This window comes from Polyodon spathula, chromosome 22 (assembly GCF_017654505.1).
Source record: "Polyodon spathula isolate WHYD16114869_AA chromosome 22, ASM1765450v1, whole genome shotgun sequence".
Classification (NCBI taxonomy): domain Eukaryota; kingdom Metazoa; phylum Chordata; class Actinopteri; order Acipenseriformes; family Polyodontidae; genus Polyodon; species Polyodon spathula.
In genome coordinates this window covers 30,504,965-30,527,326 of record NC_054555.1, presented here as the reverse complement: position 1 = coordinate 30,527,326, position 22,362 = coordinate 30,504,965, and the positions used below count along the sequence as shown (strand labels likewise).

At 42.2% G+C, this 22,362-nt stretch overlaps 2 protein-coding genes across 3 annotated transcripts; one reads left to right on the top strand and one right to left on the bottom strand.

Annotated features, from left to right (window-relative positions):
* Positions 1-245: 245 nt before the first annotated feature.
* Positions 246-4,730, bottom strand: LOC121297565 (retinol dehydrogenase 14-like). Its single transcript, XM_041223928.1, has 4 exons — positions 4,455-4,730; positions 3,380-3,622; positions 2,719-3,021; positions 246-2,455 (listed from the first exon to the last, which is right to left on the bottom strand). The coding sequence occupies exons 1-4, from the start codon at positions 4,573-4,575 to the stop codon at positions 2,196-2,198; spliced, it is 927 nt and encodes a 308-aa protein (XP_041079862.1). The 5' UTR covers positions 4,576-4,730; the 3' UTR covers positions 246-2,195.
* A 372-nt stretch (positions 4,731-5,102) lies between these two features.
* On the top strand, positions 5,103-19,499 carry LOC121296844 (sushi domain-containing protein 2-like). 2 transcript variants are annotated; one of them, XM_041222694.1, is made up of 15 exons: positions 5,103-5,373; positions 6,900-7,104; positions 7,595-7,746; positions 7,900-8,067; positions 8,415-8,589; positions 9,071-9,272; positions 9,393-9,478; positions 9,585-9,853; positions 10,074-10,217; positions 10,465-10,623; positions 10,772-11,020; positions 11,102-11,374; positions 11,663-11,839; positions 17,325-17,425; positions 19,298-19,499. In XM_041222694.1, exons 1-14 carry the CDS (start codon positions 5,295-5,297, stop codon positions 17,420-17,422), a joined length of 2,436 nt encoding a protein of 811 aa, XP_041078628.1. In that variant the 5' UTR covers positions 5,103-5,294; the 3' UTR covers positions 17,423-17,425; positions 19,298-19,499. The 2 variants fall into 2 exon arrangements, with proteins under 2 accessions (XP_041078628.1, XP_041078629.1); XM_041222695.1 differs by lacking the exon at positions 10,772-11,020.
* The last annotated feature ends 2,863 nt before the right edge of the window (positions 19,500-22,362 follow it).

Below are 22,362 nucleotides of genomic sequence, written 5' to 3'. Positions count from 1 at the left end.
CACTAGGCATGGAAACACTCAGCATTTACACTGACGGAGAGCTTATCGTATTGCCTTAACAGAGCTGTTTATGAACAAATGATTGCTGTTGCAGCACAATAGAGTGGGTAGAATATCCTCCCTCTCTCTCTCACTCAACACATAGTTCCTCTTAAAGTCTGATACTCTATTTCTGATTTAATAGATACATACATATTATTGTAAAGGATATGTATGTACAGATAGACGTGAGAAACAACTGCTGCTGATACCAGGTTAAAAGCCCCACATACATAACTTGTATATACAGTAGATGACGTACAGTATCAGTTTTAAACCTGAGAAATATATATTTTTATTTCATACAAGTCATATTGTGTGCGCATATACACAGAATTATATAAAATAACAAAAATAAAAAGACAGTGATGCATAACTGACATCGTATACTAGCATTTTAAAACGTTTTCACTTCACATGCATTCGAATGTACATTATATTTGGATCCCACTGCAGTTGTAGTTAGCAATTTGTGACTTTTTCAGTAGTTTACCTGTAACGAAATCCAAAGTCGTGCTATATCTGAGACACTGGATTTGCATTGCAGATACGGCACTAACTGTAAAACTGTAAAGCTAACGTAATCATTCAAGCAAGGAATACTGTAGCAGAACAGCCACTGACATTATCATGAAGTGCAGAGAGGTCATACTGCAATACAGATTAAATTACAGTACCTTCTGGTGGGTTGGAAATAACTTGAACAAAGTCTTAGAATGTCTTATTGTGGTGCAGGACCCCCTCCTACAGTAATGTATCACACTGTACCCGCGCCAAAAATTCACTCTGGTACTGCTATACAGCATGACAGTCAATAAATACAGTACACAGTATTGCTACAGGTTGGGATCATTCCACTGCATTTTAGGGTAAAGAACAAGAACTTTACAGCCTGAGAATCAATAAGAAATGCAGACTACGAGCCTGTACTCCTCTACATTCATCCAGGCTGAGAATCAATAAGAAATGCAGACTACGAGCCTGTACTCCTCCTCATTCATCCAGGCTGAGAATCAATAAGAAATGCACACTACGAGCCTGAACTCCTCTACATTCATCCAGCCTGAGAATCAATAAGAAATGCAGACTACGAGCCTGTACTCCTCTACATTCACCCAGGCTGAGAATCAATAAGAAACGCAGACTACGAGCCTGTACTCCTCCTCATTCATCCAGGCTGAGAATCAATAAGAAATGCAGACTACGAGCCTGTACTCCTCTACATTCATCCAGGCTGAGAATCAATAAGAAACGCAGACTACGAGCCTGTACTCCTCCTCATTCATCCAGGCTGAGAATCAATAAGAAACGCAGACTACGAGCCTGTACTCCTCCTCATTCATCCAGGCTGAGAATCAATAAGAAACGCAGACTACGAGCCTGTACTCCTCCTCATTCATCCAGGCTGAGAATCAATAAGAAATGCAGACTACGAGCCTGTACTCCTCCTCATTCATCCAGGCTGAGAATCAATAAGAAATGCAGACTACGAGCCTGTACTCCTCCTCATTCATCCAGGCTGAGAATCAATAAGAAACGCAGACTACGAGCCTGTACTCCTCCTCATTCATCCAGGCTGAGAATCAATAAGAAATGCAGACTACGAGCCTGAACTCCTCTACATTCATCCAGGCTGAGAATCAATAAGAAACGCAGACTACGAGCCTGAACTCCTCCTCATTCATCCAGGCTGAGAATCAATAAGAAATGCAGACTACGAGCCTGTACTCCTCCTCATTCATCCAGGCTGAGAATCAATAAGAAATGCAGACTACGAGCCTGTACTCCTCCTCATTCATCCAGCCTGAGAATCAATAAGAAATGCAGACTACGAGCCTGTACTCCTCCTCATTCATCCAGGCTGAGAATCAATAAGAAACGCAGACTACGAGCCTGAACTCCTCTACAGCAAACTCAGTGCATTCATTTGCACTTTGATCTGCGTCAGCACAGGAACATGCAAGTAAATTTAAACTGTTTTAACAGAATGAAGCATTCCAACCTGTGCCAAAAAATGTTTCCCGTGTGAGTGTAAACCACTGATGGAAATGAAACACAGTTAGTTATTCATTTGAGACCCCGTCCCATTGACTTCAGTGGTTTGACCTCCAATCTGGAATCAATCATCGCAGTCACCAAATCAGAACAGGGTTCTGTCAGATGAGGTTTACCATCCTCTCACTTGCTTCCCACAGCTTTTTAGCCGCCCCCTCATCCTCCGCGAAGGGGTGGAGTTTGGCGGGCTGGCAGTCGAAAAAAACCTTCCCATTGTGCTGTAGGACTTCATCTGCTACAGCACAGTGAACGACGGTCTGAGCAGCAACTTCACAGGGCACGGAAACCAAGACCATGACAAACCACAGCAGCATGCGAAACACTGAGGAGAAGTGGGACGTCCAGTCACTGTGAACAAACCCTGCGGTTCAAAAAAAAAAAGCATGTTTTCAACAAGCATGAAGTACACAGGGTCTTACTGCTTTAAGATTCTTAATCTAAGGGCTGCATATCTGCAAATCTGATTTGTGTTTTTCTCCCTGATCTTAATTCTTTAACTGAGCAATTGTTTTGAGAAGTACCATCTATTAAAACGACACATTTCACTGCAATGACGATGTCATGGAATGGACAACAAATTGTCTTATTTTTTTAACAAACTTCTTAATTAACAAACAAACAAACCTGGGTGTACAGAATATGCAGTCACTCCTTTCCCTTCCATCATCCTGGCCAGTTCCTGAGTGAAGTAGATGTTGGCCAGCTTGCTCCGGCAGTAGGTGAAGAAAGGCACGATGTTGTAGTTCAGATCCTGGAAGTCCAGTTTCTGGTACTTGTACATAGAGGAGGTGAGGCTGATGACACGGCTCGGGGACGACTCCTTCAAGCGGCCAAGCAGGAGATTGGTGAGCAGAAAGTGACCCAGGTGATTGACGCCAAAGCACATGCTGAAGCCATCGTCTGTCCAGTCCAGGACACACGGCATTCCTGCATGAGGGTACAGGGGGAAGCGTCTATCTCTACAGTACGTATTTCAATATATTTACTCTAACGTATATGGGATATATTCACAAAACAAGTTTGCACCATTTATCTGTGAAGCAAAATGAAATCAAACAGACAAAAAGCTAGCAAGAAGCAACAAAAGTGAATGCTGCAGAATTTACAGAGGGAGGCTGCTTTGCTTTTCTCTCCGTTTTACTATATATCCGAATTTAACACCAAATTAGCTCTGGTCATCCAGAGTCATCCGAAAGCCATGCCACCCTTATTTACACTATACGTTCTATAAGATGATAGCCATGGGCTACGGGAAATTCAATACACCTGAGCGGCAGTCTCTCACCAGCATTATTGATCAACACGTCCAGCCGCTTCTCTCTCTTCAGCAGTGCCTCACTGAAGTCTCGGATGGACTGCAGGTTCGCCAGGTTCAGTTTCATGTGCTGCACATTCATGCTGCAGCTCGCTCTCCTAATCTCCCTCACTGCCTCTTCGGCTTTCCCAGAGTCTCGACAGGCAATAATCACCCGGGCTCCTCGCTGAGCCAGAGCGATCGCTGTCTCCTTCCCAATCCCACAATGTCCCCCTGGGGGTAGACAAGTGAAAAAGTTTATTCAAATGTGCGGCAGTGTTGTGTGATGCACTTAGGGATACTGGCAGTGTAGGGACTGAGGTGACAGACTTATGTAAATCTGGTAGGGTTACCAGATTTCCACAGCTCAAAACCGGGATATAGCAAAATAAATAACTGATAAGACTAATTAAACCATTCAAATATAGGATAGAATAAGCACGTACGTCTGTGTTAATCACTTTATAAAAATAATGTTCTAGATTACCCTAGTGCCTTGTTTTTTACTGTTGTTTTCACTGCAGGTGCCATAAACTAAAAGCTGTTGTTTAGGTTGATTTCGCGCTACAATAAGTGGCTGAAAACCCGGACTTTTTAAAGATTTTGAGCAAAATGTCGGGACACCGGGACCTTTGATGGCAAACGAGGCCAGTCCCGGCTAAACCCGAACGTCCGGTCACCCTAAAATCTGTGCTTTCCATCACATGACTGATAAACACAACGAACTAGTTTAAACAAGCTTGCAGTAGGATACATATACTGTACAGCACGCAACCAAATAATTTGGGAGGGCAGCAGGCCCTCGTATTATATTTTAGCTAAAGTTCGGGTTGTGTCAAGATCTTACAGAGAGAACCTTGTTCATAGTGTTTTGTTTAGTATCCATGTAAACTACTTGACCGCTTTAGTGAAATAACGTTTATTTGTGTAATAAATATATACACTACTATTTACAGTCGTCACGTCCTTCTCCTACACTGTACCCGAGTACCTAAACTCCTATTTCCAACATGCAATTGAACAGTCGGGTTTCCAAGTACATATTTTAATAAAAGCAGCTGCCTACCTGTGATAAGCACTGTCTTGCCATGTAGTCTTTTTGTATCGAGGCAGAATCGTCTCCTCTTCGTCCATTTCAAAAGCAGAAAACAAACCAAGCATGCAACCACTGTGCCCAGAACATACATTTCACAATACTGCTGTTAAACACAGGCGACAGTAATTCAAACGACTATTACGGGCTACGGCTATACTGTGCAAGCCGTATGATTTGCACTTTTCCTGAAACTACCACCACCGGCCATGCATAACGTATTGAACCAAGTACCAGCAAGCCCGTACAGTGCACGGTTCAATCTAGTACGCAAGCGCAACAAGAAATCTGAGCGTGTACAATGATGAGTACGCGAGACCAGAAAAACAACGTGATTACAATGAGAGACAGTCGTTGCAGAATAATATGCATTTATTTCATCGGCACGTACGACCCACGCAAGCAGTTTAAGGTTATGAGAGTGTGTTTATTTTATGACGTGCATGTCATAAAGTATTGTATCCACATATCTTATAAATCTTAGCTGTCATAAGCAATGCAAGTAAAGTGACATGTGTGGTTTATCACAGTGTGATCTTTGATACCATTGCAACACTCCATCCTCGCAGGGTCAGTGCAGATCTCACTTCATATTTCATCATTAGCTATTCCTTGCTGAGTGAAGCCAGACGCAGAGATCGGCTGTTCTTTACATTGGAAGCGTTAGTTACATACAGCAATGGATTTAAGATTTCCTGACTAATAAATCAAACGAAAGTTACCTGAATTGAAGCTAGAGGTTTAGTTATTTATTTGTTTATTTGTTTGTTTGTTATACTGTAAAGCTTTGGAAAGTCTGCTGCCGTTGTAGCTATGAAGGGGAAGGCGGTTTTGGAGGGGTGCTCGCCTGTGGTTGCTATTGTCTTGATTGTATGGTTTTCACAGCTATCAGGTATGTTTATAATACAGTCTATTCATAGAAGCCACTATGCTTTACTGTATGATTATTTAATAGAAATTGTTCGCGTGGTATATTGCAAACCAGTGGCAGTACCCTGTATGTGAACTTGTGCATGCTATAGATAGCCAGAACTGTACCGTTTTGGCGAGGCTAGCTCAAGCTCACGTGTCAAACTGTTGTGTAGTACACCAAACTAGGAGAGGTACACTCACTCACTCACTCACACACACACACACACACACACACACACACACACACACACACACACACACTCACACACACACACACACACACACACTCACACACACACACACACACTCACACACACACACACACACACACACACACACACACACACACACACACACACACACACACACACACACACACACACACACACACACACACACACACACACACACACACACACACACACACACACACACACACACACACACACACACAGCTAGTAAGAGGGCAGTGGGTGTGTCCTGTTGGATGGTTGGTGTCAGGTTTCCTAATTGCATTCTGTGCAACAAGCAGAGTATTCCCCTGGGGGAGCCACTAGCACCCCTGTACTCATTGCTCCTGTGGGACTCATTGACATTGTGGACCCACCTTATGCTCTGTCTGTCGCACTCCACATTGTGAACATGATAAGAGCCTCAGATATTAATAATCCTAGCCTCACATTGAGTCTGCAGGTTGCATTATTATAGTGTTGTTGTAATATACATTTTATAAATATTTAGCCTACATGCTGCAGTCCCTCTGTATGTGTGTGCACTTGTCCCAGCATACATTCCTCTTGGAAACTGCTGCAATGACAATCTGATCAATCTGCGTTACAGATCAATTGTGTTTTATGAGGGCAGTTTGATCATAACACACCACAAGGCAAAGTTAACTTTACACTAGGAGTTTAACCTTTTAAGTGTAGCATTATCGATGAAATATCTGCATCTTGCAAAAACAAGCAAAGAGCCAACGAATCTTTTACCAGAAGAAAGAGGTGGCCATGCTCCTGCTGATAAGCAGTGATGAATCTTGGGTACAGATGCTTTAAGGGTCAGGTGCTTGTTTACCAGCCACAGTGAGGGCCTGTGTGTTCCAGACACACAGGATCTTGTGCTTCAGCCCTGAAGATTTATTGCCTATCGAAAGATAACAAAATATGTCCTTGCTGAATTGTAAAAGTCTGTTCTGTAGAGACAAAAAAAAAAACAGAATAGCATATCAGTAAGTTTACTTAACATCTGTCACATGTTTATTTAAATGCACCCCCCCCTGCACACAAAGATGCCTGTAAATATTTTCTTTATATTGAAAATGAACTGTGTCTCTCACATGTTTATTTAAATACAACCCCTACCCACACAAAGAAACACAACTAGGCTTGTAAATGTTTTCTGTATATTAAAAAAATAAATAAAACATACAGCAAATATTACACCAAGAGAAGCTTTGTATGAAGCGGAGCTGTTAAGATCTCAATATATTGTGAAACCCCTTTGCAGCTGCTCAGAACTCTTGTGAAAGTCACTGTGGCCAGCTCTCAGGGGATTGCTCTTGCCAGCCTACCTGTGAGTCTCTGAAGGAGTGCTGTGCAGATTATCGACAGTTCTGCCTGCAGATCTCCCCACACTCTGGCACTCTCCTGGGTGGGGCTGATTTTATCATCTTGAACACAACGTTTGATCCTGCCTCTGAACTTGTCTGCAGGTTAGTGCACAGTAAAGAGTAGGCTGACGGTGCCAAGGTATGATTTATTAAATGTTATTGTGCTGACTTAACCCATTAAGTACCAAATGATTCTTTCTTTGAAAAAATTACAACACAAGCTGTATGTAATTTGATATATTACATTACATTTAGACTTAACACAATAAAAGTTATCACAACAACAAGAAAAAATAAAAATAAATAACAGGTAGATGCCAGTTAACAATGCTCCAATCAATTACAGAGTAGCCTGTCCTGAAATGAGGACAATGGCACTGAATGGGTTAAAAACCTTCACTCTAGAAAGTCACATGACTTAAACACTATTGGCTGCTCTATAAGACGCTAGGACCGGTGGAGCTGTGTATTTTACAATGCAGTAATAACACTATGCCCTTTGAAACTAGATTTGCAATTTTAAAGCTGTGTTTTTCTGAGATAAAGATGTGAAACTATACGATAACATGCAGTGACATACTTGCTTTGTCAGGTTTAATTCTGAGATCGACACAAAGGGATATGTTGACAATGGAAACAGAGGTCATTGTGTTTCACCATTACTGTATGAAAGTGGCTGGATTCCCTTTGTAGTGTCATCAGATAATGGAACAACATTTAACCGGCATGGCACATGGCTAGCAGGTATTCACTGATTTATGGATTAATTTTATTTACTGTTTTTATTATTGCTTCTGAAGGAATCGTTTCATTGAAATGGCACACATCAATAAACACATATGTTATATAAACTCAGTAGCCATGTCTGTTTTTCTTAACTATGTTCTCTTTCATTAGTCCATCACAGCAAAGTGAGCACGGAATTTCAAATCACTCTTCACAATGCAACAGAGTGGCAGTACTATGGGACACCCAATACTGGAGGGTCCCTGACCATGAGCTGGGATGCCTCATTGCTGACAGCTGTGACTGTCAATGTTGAGCTCTGGGGTTACAGAGAAACAGGTACATTAGAAACGATTACTACTGCCTGTAACTGAGCAGCATGTATTTACAGTGAGAGCGAGAATCTACAAGAATGAGAAGCAAACAAACCTACAAGAATGTCTTTGAAACAGTGCAGTGTTGCAAAAGACTTTTGATGTCACTTAAAATGCATTGCATCCTGCTATACCTAACACAGAATTGTGAAATACTGAGTATTGAGTTTGTAAAGTGTTCTTACACAGTGAAATGCAGTGCGTGTGGCATTAGCCTATCCGAGATTTAACTAAATTCCTGAATTCCTGAATTGTCGAAGGAGCATAGTAAAATGTTACCACAATAACATGAGCGCTTCCTTCTGTCCTAAGGTGAGGCCTATTCAGACTCCTGGAACCCAGAACTGAGATTTTTATACTCCCTGGGAAAAGCTGTTCCCAACAATGGCTCCTTTACCTTTGTCCCCCACTGTGCTGAGAAACCCTTCTCGGACTGGGAAATCGGAGCATTAAGAGTCAGCTCCAGTATGAACGATGAGGGGGCCCGGTAAGCAATGTTCACTCTGCTGTAAGCCTCGGGATCATTTCAAGAGCCGTCATTTTCAGGATTTCAAAGTAAAAACAAGAATAACAGTGCTGTTTGTCTATAGTAGCAGGACAATTTGAAAACCAATAGAAAGCAATGCTCTGGTTATTCTTGTGCATTGCTGGCATCCTTCCACACGACACATGTGCTGAACAGTGATTGATTGACACTGCTTGAAGAAGCCTGTCACTGAGGTCCTTGGTTTCATAGCCGCAGTTGCAGATGCTCAGGGTAGTTGGGCGACCACTGTTCTCCTGCTTTTGAACTGATACACTAAGCCTCTGGTTCTAACTATTTAGCAACCATCTAACAGACAGCTAGGTGCTCTCTGCCTTTTGTGCTGCGCAGTGCTTCTTGTGACATGTGATGTGGTTTAGCTCCTTTGCATAATACTGTTTTACGTTTCTGCCTGCTTTCTGTACTGTTTTCTTTTTTTACCCAGGGATGTTGCAGCTCTGTGGACTGGAGTACATGCGCTGGCCTGGCACCTGGAGGAGAAGTTCAGGAAAGACTCAGCCTCCTGGGCGTATGACAAGTGCATCAGCTGGCATGAAACTGAGCAGAAGCTGCCTGACTTTCTGTCCGAGATAGCCGACTGCCCATGTACCCTGGCCCAGTCCAGAGCTGACACGGGCAGGTTTCATGTAAGGACATCTGCGAGACACCCATCAAGCCCGATAGGGTTACATGGCTCTGCTTTTGTTTGTACTTTGCATTCTGCTCTACCTGGGTTGAGTTAATGCAAGTCTTGTTTTCCATTCCAGACAGACTATGGGTGTGATATTGAGAAGGGAAGTGTGTGTACATACCACCCTGGAGCTGTGCACTGTGTGAGGGCAATCCAGGCCAGGTGAGGTACAGGGACAGAGGGTGACCGAGGGCAGCATTACCCCTGTAGTAGATTGCTGGTGTCACTGCACGTAACGTCATCTTTGCATTTCTTTTCTGGTTTCTAGTCCTAAGTATGGAGCAGGGCAGCAGTGTTGCTATGACCACACAGGGGCCCAGATATTGACAGCAGACTCCATTGGAGGAAGTACTCCAGACAGAGGACACGACTGGGGTTCCCCTCCGTACAGAAAGCCCCCCCGAGTTCCTGAGGTGTCCCACTGGCTGTACGACGTCATCACGTTCTACTACTGCTGCCTCTGGTCTGACAACTGTCACTACTACTTCACCCACCGGCCATCCAGCGACTGCAGGACCTACAGGCCCCCCAGAGTCGGTGAGCTGTTAGATCTGAGTGGTGTCATCTCTTGATACAGATAACGGATCAAGGGCTTGTCAGCTGACACTGTAAGGGGTTGTGTGAGATCAGCAAGAATGGTTGAAGAATGAGTGGCTGGTATTTAAACCCTACTGGTCTCGACACATCCACAGCAATGCACACTCCAGTTTGAACCTGTTTCTCAATCTCCAGTGCTGTTGTGTTTTTCCGTTTACAGGCGTGGTATTTGGAGACCCCCATTTCATAACATTGGATGGCTCTACTTATACCTTCAATGGGAAAGGCGAGTACTACCTCCTGAATACAACCTACAAAGCCCTGACTGTTCAAGTAAGGACTGAGCCTGTGTCATTGGAGAATGGTGAGTATCTATTGCACAGGGAAGCCACTGTAGACTAATTCACTTTTATTCTCTGGGGTCTTTGGTTTGATTTCAGCTTTATTCTCTAAGCTGGTCAGCATTATTTTCTTAACTACTCTGAAATCAAAGTAACTCCAAACAGGTCAGTAGTCACCAAAAAAATAAAAAGCAACATTATTTCAGACAAAAAAAAAACAAAGTCACTGCACAGTTATTTACCTTATATTTTCATATTTTCAACTTGCAGGGAGTTTAGCCAAGGCCACCAGGCTGTCAGCAGTGGCCATGCAAGAGAGCGACTCTGACGTGATAGAGGTGCGCACGACCAGTCTCCCTGACCATTTGGAGGTGTTGAGAAACCAGCAAGTTCTCAGCTTCTCTGAGCAGAGCTGGATGGACCTGAGAGGTACGTCATTTCAGCCGTAGAGATAGGATAAGATCAGGTAAGATTCGATGAGATCAGCCAGCCGTGTTTGTGGCTGTGTTTATTTTAAGAGGAGAGATTTTCTAATTGTGTAACTGCAGCCCCCTCAGTCCTGATTGTGGTTCTGCAGGAGCGTTCCTGTACTCCTCTGTCCGGGGGAATGTCTCAGTGATGTTCCCGTCAGGAGCGGGGGTGGAAGTGCGAGGGAGGGGAGGGCTGATGACAGTGAGCGTTGTACTCCCGGAGGAGTTCCTGAATCACACCTCCGGCCTCCTCGGCTCTATGAACAACAATCCCCAAGATGATTTCGTGTTCAAAAACGGAAGTGTCCTGTTTGGGGATTCCAGCCCGGAGGATCTGTTTGTTTTTGGGGCAGACTGTAAGTATCTGGAAGGAATAGTGGGGCAATGTATACCTCACTGTACTGTGGAGTAGTTTTAATTATGCTTTTTTTGTTTAGGGGCTATCTCTAATGAAACGTCCCTCTTCACCTACGACACCACTGACCTGCTGAATACATACTTCTATGCCGAAAAGCACGACCCTGCCTTTGTTCCTGTTTATTCTGTGATTGAAAACACAGACGACCCCTTGTATGGGGAGATGTCCAAACTCTGTGGTCAGGACCCATTCTGCAAGTTTGACACAATGACCACGAAGAATCTCGCCATGGGGAACGCAACCAAAATCTCCTTCCAGAGCCACGTGTCCTTGGTGAAGGATCTAGAACCAGGTGAGGAGCAGCTGGAATGTCTGGCCCTTCAGAAAGAGGAGCGCAGATTACACTGCACTGTGGGAGGCTGGGCAACTCAGATAAGAAAGTGCAATGAATAGTGCATTTAAAATTGGATAAGTGGCATTAATTTTCAAAATAATTTCAAATGAGGTGTCATGGGACAGTAGATCAAAATTAGGTGTCATGGGACAGTATATCAAAATATCAAAAATATCAGAATTTCAAATAGCTTCAAGATGCATGTAAGATTGCTGTGTAGTTTTACACTGGTTGCTGTTTCTTTAGTGTTATCCTGTGGCTGGCTTGCTCCTCCTACGAAGGGGAAGAAGGAGGGCACGACATACCTGGCTGGATCAACCGTGAAGTTTACCTGCAACAAAGGCTACGTCCTCACCGGGTCTGCCGAGCGAACCTGCCTGTCCACTGGCATGTGGTCGGGCGACGCCCCCCACTGTGTCTCAGGTACAGTTCAGCATGTCGAGGGACTTTTCCAGCACCCTTATTCTCCCTTTTTTTCAACGCTTGAGTAATTTGGCTGTACTCTCTTGCATAGTTAAAAGAAAATTGCATATCTGCTTATTTTACTGCAAAAGTTTTTAAAAAACTGAAACAGGGTTTTTTTTTTAAATGTCATTACACCAACCATGCAGTGTGGGGTAGTATAACAAGGGGTCTACTTAAATCACGGTAAATTTACATATTTTTGGCAGGTAGGTTGTGAAATAAAATTGGGATTTTGCTGACATTTCGCGACCCATTAAAAAAACCTAAGCAGACAGTATTTCAGAACACTATACAGCCTAAACATAGTGGTACTTGCTTCTTTACTAAAACAGAGAGCTGTCATTTGTTAAAGGCAAGCATGCTGCATCCCCCCGCAGTTGCTGCTGACATTCTCTGTCTGGTGTGGACTTGTCCATACATTGAGACGGCACGTCTGCATCCACTGAATTGGTTGGAAGTGTAAGGCAAAGCTTTGCCAAGTTATACAGATGTGGAAATCGATAAAAAACAGCCACAAAACTCGGTTACCCAAGAACATCTGGCATACTTTAATAAAGGCAACATGTGCAGCACCACTTTCGTTGTCATGTTATTTGTCCCATCCAATAATTTATTCTATACTGAGTCAAAACAAAGAAAATGTGCCTATTTGGGTCTAAAATTCTAACTGTGTTTAAAAAGTAAGCAGCAGGTTGTTTGAAGCGAGGTGGCTGTGCGAGATCTGTACTGATTTAACTTGGCTACAACCGACAGGAATACTTTTTGTCTGCGTTCACATTCCAGTTTGTTTTCTGAAAGCTGTTTATTTTACGTTCTGTTAAGCAGCCTCTGCGGTAGCCTTTCGTTTAATGTGTGATTCTGAAGCTAAATAGCGATCAATCGTATTTTCTCCAAAGGCACATTACAAGATGTGCAAAACAATTACCTCCACCTGCATGTACATTGTTTGGGAAATATCTTGACACGATCCTCAGCCGAGATATACTTTGCTTGTTTTGCTTTGTTGTCCATTGGTATTTTACTGCTGAAAACTAGATTTTAGCAACCGAAATCAAAAGCATTGTCCCCTAAAAGAGGTAAATTTCGCGATGACCCCTCAATTTTATGATTTCTGTGAAATCACGATTTAGGTAGACCCTTAAGGATAGCATAACCAGCATCAGTAAATCATGGTAAAACTACAGATCTGTACTGTAAGTGTCAGTAATGTTCAATTCTCTCCTCACTGTTCCTTTTTTATTCTTTACTTATAAGAACACATGTAAACTGCACTGGATCAAAAGCTGGATCTGTGTTTCTCTCTGCCTACCAGACTTTTAAAACTAAAGCTTTAGTCTACCTTGCCAGCAGTCTGCCTGCTTTCTTATGAATGGAAAGTTGCAGTTTCTGGAGCCACTCAAAGCTGTGTAGCTGCCAAGCTGCTGTGCCTCCTATGCCAGCAGATGGAGGTGTTTCACAGGGAACCTAACCAGTGTAATTAGTGGAAATGGAGAGCTGTACTTGTTTGAACCAGCTGCTCACCACACTGCTCAAGATTGCAACTCATTCCCCCATCTGATCTGCCCTGCAGATGAGTGCTTGTATTTTAATTATATTGTATTACTTTTCAGCCAGAAACTTCCTTTTGATAAAAATCTACATTTCAGGCCCCATCTGATTTAGATCTCATCCACCCTCTTGTAAAGGGTTCTGCAGTGCAGCTGGGTGAATACGAGCATACTGTTTGCTGTGGTCTGTCTGATTTAGATCTCATCCACCCTCTTGTAAAGGGTTCTGCAGTGCAGCTGGATACGAGCATACTGTTTGCTATGGTCTGTCTGATTTAGATCTCATCCACCCTCTTGTAAAGTGTTCTGCAGTGTAGCTGGGTGAATACGAGCATACTGTTTGCTGTGGTCTGTCTGATTTAGATCTCATCCACCCTCTTGTAAAGGGTTCTGCAGTGCAGCTGGGTGAATACGAGCATACTGTTTGCTGTGGTCTGTCTGATTTAGATCTCATCCACCCTCTTGTAAAGGGTTCTGCAGTGCAGCTGGATACGAGCATACTGTTTGCTGTGGTCTGTCTGATTTAGATCTCATCCACCCTCTTGTAAAGGGTTCTGCAGTGCAGCTGGGTGAATACGAGCATACTGTTTGCTGTGGTCTGTCTGATTTAGATCTCATCCACCCTCTTGTAAAGGGTTCTGCAGTGCAGCTGGGTGGATACGAGCATACTGTTTGCTGTGGTCTGTCTGATTTAGATCTCATCCACCCTCTTGTAAAGGGTTCTGCAGTGTAGCTGGGTGAATACGAGCATACTGTTTGCTGTGGTCTGTCTGATTTAGATCTCATCCACCCTCTTGTAAAGGGTTCTGCAGTGTAGCTGGGTGGATACGAGCATACTGTTTGCTGTGGTCTGTCTGATTTAGATCTCATCCACCCTCTTGTAAAGGGTTCTGCAGTGCAGCTGGGTGAATACGAGCACACTGTTTGCTGTGGTCTGTCTGATTTAGATCTCATCCACTCTCTTGTAAAGGGTTCTGCAGTGCAGCTGGGTGAATACGAGCACACTGTTTGCTGTGGTCTGTCTGATTTAGATCTCATCCACTCTCTTGTAAAGGGTTCTGCAGTGCAGCTGGATACGAGCACACTGTTTGCTGTGGTTTTCATGAGCATAAGTGCAGTCCTGAGAGCTTGCCTGTCTGCTGTGCCAGCTTCAGCCTCCCGTGTCTAAAGCTCCTGGTCCACAAAGGCTTTGGATTTCTGATTTCTTGCTCTTCATTGCATTGGTTTGCTCTGTTGGAGACATGTTGCTGGTTTTATTTATTATCTTTACTGATAGCATTCACGGTGAGTTCGTTCTCTTGTTTAAGTACTGGCAATCATACCACCTTGGATCCTGCTCTTGCGAGATCACGCAGCCTATTAAGATTAAGATTGGACCTGAAGCGTATTTGGATGGGTGGCAGTCAAGCAAACCAGGTCCTGCAGAAAGCGTCTCAGTCCTCCACAGATTACATTAAAGGACATTTCTTTCTTGCCTCTCATTGGCATTCCTTGGTAGGCCCACCTGATACCACCTGATGTTCACATTTGGGGTTCTAATACCTGTTGCGCAGGAAGTGAATCTGGAGTGAGGTGGGAGTTGAAAATAGTAATTTACAGAAAAAAATAAAAGGGACTTTCAAGGAAGTTGTTATGCTAATGAGAAGAAACAAAGTATTTTTTTAAAACCTTGGTTATTAGAGACTTCCGTGGAAATTCTATTTTGTGTTTCAATGAATAGATCCAGTGTATTTTAAACAGCATTATGCAAGGTTTGTTAAATCTTTCCACATTATACCTTGAAAAATATGTTTTTTTAGTAGGAACAATGACTTCTAAGGGTCTTTGTAATGTGAGTATAAACAACTCGCTTCTAAGACATCAGGCTGTTTTTAGACACCAAGCACTGTCAAGTACAGTTCCAGCTGCCAGTTCATAGTTGTTTTTTTTTTTAAGTGAATGTCCTCTATTCTGAACTTGTAGTACATTAGGGATTCTGAGGAAAGTAAAGTTTGACACATATATAATTTACCTACACTGCATGTTTGTTGTCATGACTACAGTGGAAAATAGATAATCACTATTCCCTTTATTATTGTTGGCATGTGTTTGTTCTGCGTGTCTGTGAATGCTAATTCAGTTTTACGATGCCCAAGTTGTTGCTGTATAATTAGTTTGAATGTTTTCAGGCAGGAACATGTGTATCACAAACAGGCGAGGTTGGCTCAGATTCATGAGAATATAGCAGAACCTGTATTAGTTTCACAGCATCACAAGTTTATAATCAGCAGTCACACCCAGTTTAATTGCTTTGGTCAGTGGTGAAGGTGATTGCAGCAATGCCCAATGGGTGTTTGCCTGCCACAGCAAATCACACCAGTGTGCTCTGGCAATGGTTATTCTCATACACCGTTTGTTTCCGCATTGCAAATTATGTTGCTCCTCCAAGGTGAATTTAAGCTTCCATCCGTACAAGAAAACATCTAGGAATGCTCCCAGACCATTACATCATTTAAGCTATGATTTCAAACACTGAAACTATAAAAGTGTGACTGAGACTACACAAAAAAACTAGAAAACAATATATCTATTAAAAATAAAAGAGTCAGTGTTCTACAAGAGCTCATTGAGGATGAAAGCATGCTGCCTTCGTGATGTCCTGGGGGGTTACAGGCAGCAAACTGACTACGGTTAAGATGGGTTACAACAAAAACTCCATCAAAAGTTCGAAGCATTTAAAACGGTTATGTGATACTTTTGAGCTTCACGTTCAGCTTTTGTGTAGAAAAGCCCTGTGGCCTGTGGGATTGTGAAACTTCCTGCATCCTGGGAATTCTGAGTAAAACAGGTCTTTGTGATGAGAGCGACCCATCCCAAGCTAAGGTTTGATAGTCAGCACTGCAGCTATCAAAGATCAATGTAATCCACAGACCTATAAAGAAGTCATCGAAGATCTATGTAGTCCATAGAACTATAGAGAAGTCATCAAAGATCTATGTAATCCATAGACCTGTAGAGAAGTCATCAAATATCTATGTAATCCATAGACCTATATAGAGAGATAGTGCATGGCCACTGAAAACCAGGACACCCTGCTGTCGAGTGTGGACCCAGATAACAAGGCTTAGAGTGAACTGCAAATATGAATATATGCATATATAGAAGTCAGTCTGACTCCGACATCAGCCTGAGAGGACGTGCACAGACAGACTGCACACCGAGGAGAGAGAGAGCTCTTTGTAGAATCGTAGCTCCCGTTAACTCAAAGAAAGAGAGGTAGGGACCTATTGTATAGAAGAAACCGTGGCTTGAGTCTTGATTGACATTTTAGATGTTCTTTTTTTAATGACATTATCAGAAAGCACCCGGAGATTTAAATACTTCATTTAAACTTGTCAAAGTCAACTAATCTCTTGACATTGCACACATCGCTAGGTAAGTGACCTATGACCTATCTGCACCATAGAGCGTTGCCAGGGAGCGTGTAAACAGGAATGCAAACCACAGTGCATCATTTTATATCGAGTTTAACACTTTGAGATCCTTGTTGAGCAGGCAGTGTCCAGAAAGATTTGAAAACTAGACTTTGAGAGAAGGATTTACAAACAAAAAGAGGCCATGTGGTCTGTCAGTAGCTGTACGGATCCTAGTAGCTCATAGATCCCAAAACTTTGCAATAATTCAGCATCAACGTGTTCTGTATAAAATGAAGTGCCTCCTGCCCTCTGTCCTGCGTCTGTCACCACGTTATTTCCAACCGTGTGCCCCAGTCCTGGTTTCTGTGATGAGTGTAAACTATTATCTAGGGTAATGCACAGTGCTGCCATCATGTGAGAGACAAGGGAAGTACAGGTACCTAGACATACATGTACTTGTCTCTCTCATACTCTTGTCTTTCTCATGCAATCATTTCCTAGATAACATCCTTGGGATCGTGTTGGGAAGTGTGGGCGGGGCCCTTGCACTGATCATCATGATATTCATGATTTACCGGCACAGCAGAAAACAGCAATAAGAGGTGAGTATGAGCAGCGATGGCACTGCAGCTTGTCATTGCACCTTACTGTCCCCTTACTGTCCCCTTACTGTGTTTCAGGAGGCAGCACTGCAATGTTCAACTCGGTTTATGGGTAATTGCACAATACTCTGCTACTGAAAGATTCACAGGTTTTTAGCACTTGTCAATAGCGATGAACTGATAGAACTAGTGACTAAGTCCTGTTAATCTGCAGGTAGATCAGTAGCTTGGGAAACATCAGTACAGTGCAGACTGAGGGCTTTCCAACACAGCTCTGCTTTACTACACCAACTTCACCAGAAGACTTCCTTTGGGGTTAAAACCTGATTGAAGAGAAGCAGCACCTGTATCAGTATCCCTAAGTGAACAATGCAGCGCGCCATTGCAGTGGATTTTCAGTCCCTGATTTCAGACCTTTTAGTTCCACTCAGTAGACGGTGCATGAGGGTCCTTTTTAGAGTATCTCTGTTTGTAACAATATGGAACACATGTCACTGATTTTTGTCTAAAATGGTGGTATTCAAACCCATCTCAATGTTTAGATCAGCTGAACAGACCCCCAGTGGAAATGGGCTTTCTCTTGTACACTGATGATGTCACTCTGGGGCACCTAACACTAGCAGTGTTGTAAAGCTCTTGGGTTTCTGCACCTGCCTGTACAAGCAGGCATTGCTGCTGCCTGCCACAGGGGAGCAAGGCATTACCTTTATACTATGTGTGATGTTATTGTGTCTCTCCTGGGAAACACACTGAAGATCAAACAGGGAGCCAGGCTCACCTGAGCCCTCATGGTTTACAGCAGTTGATAAATGGTATTGTTTCAATCTAGTATTATGTAGCAACAATGCTAGACAGGACCAGCATGTATGCCTGAGTGCATAGTGGGAAATGACTGATGCATTGTATGTGCAGATAAACCAGATTGACTGGTGGTGCATCCATGGTTGAAGAAATAAAAACAAACAAACGTACCCTTAAGTGTGACGTGCCCATCACTGTGCACCACCATAACCCAGGTAGAATTAATATGTATTGCAGGTGCATTTGACAGTAGGATCTCTAACCATGAGACCAGACTGCCCAATACTCTCATCCTGAAAGCAGTCATTAGTCACGTGTGTCCTTTTTATATACAGGTCTCTAGAAGCGATCTGCAATTATACTCCTTATTCTGTAGACTCACCATTTGGGATTATCCAGGTACCTTCATTTTAGTGAAGATAGTTTACATACAGGGTTTAAATGTTCCCTTTAATTGGCGCTGTGTGTCTCTAGTTTAAAAGCATGCATGTATATTAAACATATGTATTTTTTTTTAAATATAGCAATGCTTTATTTGTCGTTCTATTATTACTCACCTTCGTAGAAAATAGAAATGTGAGCGCTGTGTCGGGTTGCTGTATAACATTGTATTAAAACTGCATTGCTGTTGGAATGCCTGAGATCCGTTTGAGATATATTTATCAACCTTTTGCCCCAGGGATACACATAAAATTGTATTTCTTGGTTGACAAAAAAAAAAAAAAAAAAAAAAAAAACAACCTAATAAAGACATTATTGATGGGTAAGGGAGCCATTTTGTTCTAGAGCAGTAAATCTGCCTCTTTGTCACCTTTTTCATGACACTACAAAGTGCACAGTAAAATAATGGTTTTAAGGGACTTTCCAGAGTGCGTGCAGATTCATGCCTGGCTTAAATTGCTCTGCACACTGAGGCTATAGATTCTACATTAACATGTGCAGAAAAAAACATGCTGTCCTGACACCGGAGACAGAGAGAACTTGCTGGCTGAAAGACAGGAATACTGTTTCTTCAGCAAAGGGGATCAAAAGAATTAGTATTTATTTATCTGTTTTTTTTTCTTCTTTTAGGAATCCCAGAGAGAGTGGTTTATAAACCCCAGAAGCTTACTTTCAAAGTCAGTTGAATGAATCAAATCAAACCCCTTCCGCCATGCAGCTGAAAATCTTCAGTCTGAAGACTGCGGTACAACTTGATGAAAAACAAAGAAAACCCAATTAATTACCTGGTCTCCGGCTAAGAGAACACCCCTCGGGAAGCAAGCAAAGTGCTCTTATAGCCAAAGTGTTCTCTAAGACGGAGTTAGGCACCAGACACAATATTAATCAATCAATAAATCAATACATATGTATTACCTGTCACACACGCATCAGCATATGAAATGAACTGAATAAGTAAAAGCAAAAAATAGGAAAGTGTATGTTAATAAACTATAATAATAAAGACAAACTAATGTTAATAATACTAAAGCAAAACAACACGGTGAAAAAGCTTCACTCGCCATGTACTATGAAATTAGCTGGCGGGTGTGTTTCGGTCTATCACAATGATAGAGGCAAAAATAATGGGCGTTACCTAGGGTTACGTTAATGTTAATTACTGTCAAAGTAAATTAACACAGCACCCCTACACACACTACAAAATGCAGCAGCAATATCCAAGACATGCACAGTATTTAACAGAATAATGAAGCAACTCGCCAGAACGGGAAACACCAAATTGCTCGGCGGCTTGTGTTTGATTCAAGTTTTTTTGAAGAGCTCAAACAATTTCCAACTTTGTCTAGCAAGAGAAACAGCGGCGCATTTTGCCGTTTGTTTACATGCCAATTTGTAGCGATGAAGTGCCCTCGTGGAAATCAAAATACAAAATAATTCAGTGATATGATGGAATTTCTGGAAAGATAAACCAATCACTGTCCCTCAAGACACTCTCACAATGACAAGTCACTTTTTTACAAACCAGTACTGTATCTATTGTGAACGAATCGCTAGGTGTTCTTTTAAGCAAATCTCCTGGTTCTTTAGCTGGAGCATTTACAATGGGAAAAATCCATTATACCACAAGGGTGTTCCCTTAGGCGAAGTGTTCTCTTAGGAGGTGTTCCTATACGAGGACACTACTGTAGTAGCCTTTGCCTAATAATGGCCTAATGTTGGCCTATGCAGTACATTATCATCAAATTGTTTGCAGCCCAGACTATGAACTTGACTGAAGTTGTAATAATGGTATTGTCCATGTATGACACAATGTGAAACCTCACATGTCAATGAAACTTAATCATGATGACTGTGTGTAAGCAGTACATCAATGCTGATTTAAAGCACAGCCTGGCAGCTGGTACAATATGAATGGCTCCTTATGGATCGTTGCTATTATACAGCTGCACACATCTGCTGTTTCCATTTGGAAGCTGTTCGGAGAAAATGGGTTAATTGCTCTTAATTGTGTTTTGGTTCATTGTACGTTACAATAATACAATCAGTATTTAGGTTGCTCTATCCAGAACCCCCACCTGGATGAGTGCCCTTGCTCCAGTCCCTGCAAGTGAAAGGAGGATTTTGAATCAATCCACTCACGTGAACAAGGGAAGGCATTAAGTGCATGTCAATAGATGGGGTGATGAGTGCTGATTTACTGTGGAAGCATGAGGCTGTTTCGAATGAAATCACTTTTGTTTGATGCCATACAGAAAATTTCTTTTTAAAGATCTAACTAGCTGCTTTCAAAATACTGCTGCCTTTTTGTGAACTTTTTAAATTTTTTTATGCACATGAATATAAGGAATAGTGTGCAAATATCTTCATGAGAAGCAGCAAGCATGATACATACAGAACACAGTGGCGTGTGAAGCTGGCTTTACCTGGCATTCATGATACATACAGAACACAGTGCCATGTGAAGCTGGCTTTACCTGGCATTCATGATACATACAGAACACAGTGCCGTGTGAAGCTGGCTTTACCTGGCATTCATGATACATACAGAACACAGTGCCGTGTGAAGCTGGCTTTACCTGGCATTCATGATACATACAGAACACAGTGGCGTGTGAAGCTGGCTTTACCTGGCATTCATGATACATACAGAACACACTGGCGTGTGAAGCTGGCTTTACCTGGCATTCATGATACATACAGAACACACTGGTGTGTGAAGCTGGCTTTACCTGGCATTCATGATACATACAGAACACACTGGTGTGTGAAGCTGGCTTTACCTGGCATTCATGATACATACAGAACACACTGGCGTGTGAAGCTGGCTTTACCTGGCATTCGTGATACATACAGAACAGACTGGCGTGTGAAGCTGGCTTTACCTGTCATTGAAGCTCTCTTTACCCTTCTCATTTCAAACAGCTGGCTCTCTCATTCAAATAGTTTTGAAACCTGAAGGAGTGTGAATGCAGCTGTCAATGAATGGTGTTTGCAAAATGTATTTTTAACCTGATCAGTATTTATAATAACAATAAAATCTATAGAGATGTTTCATATTGTGTTCATGGTTTTATGAAATTCCAATTTTAAGTAACTCTGGGTTGCTTCTTTATTATTTTATTATTATTATTATTATTATTATTATTATTATTATTATTATATTATTATTTTTAATAGCAGTAAAAAGCTTTGAAAACAGCCATACAATTGTCCAAGCATACAGACCTTCAGTCATGAGAAGAGTGTGAGTCTATGTGGCTACACTATAATAGGGTGCAAGGTAGTATTCTATAGGGCACATTTTATTATTTTATTATGAGTTGCATGTTGCTCGTTATTTCAAAGACAACAATACAATTCAAATGAATTAATGCAATCCCCCATTCCCAGCTGCTCTCTCTAAAATGACACCTTGCTAAGAATGTTGTTTCCAGTAACCGGGAGAACAAAGTCACACTTGTATGGTACTCATCCGTCCACTACCAGAACAAAACTACTGTTGTGTTTTTTTTTTTTTGTCTTTTACCAATGCATTTGGAACATAAAGCCAGATATTGCTTTATCCCTCCCTGCAGCTGGATAACTGCACAGCGCTATGCCTTCTTTTTATTTACCTTATCCTTTCTCAATGTCTGTAATGCATTACACAATTCTTTAGCAAACTGCCACAGAAACAATAAGCTGTTTTTCTACAC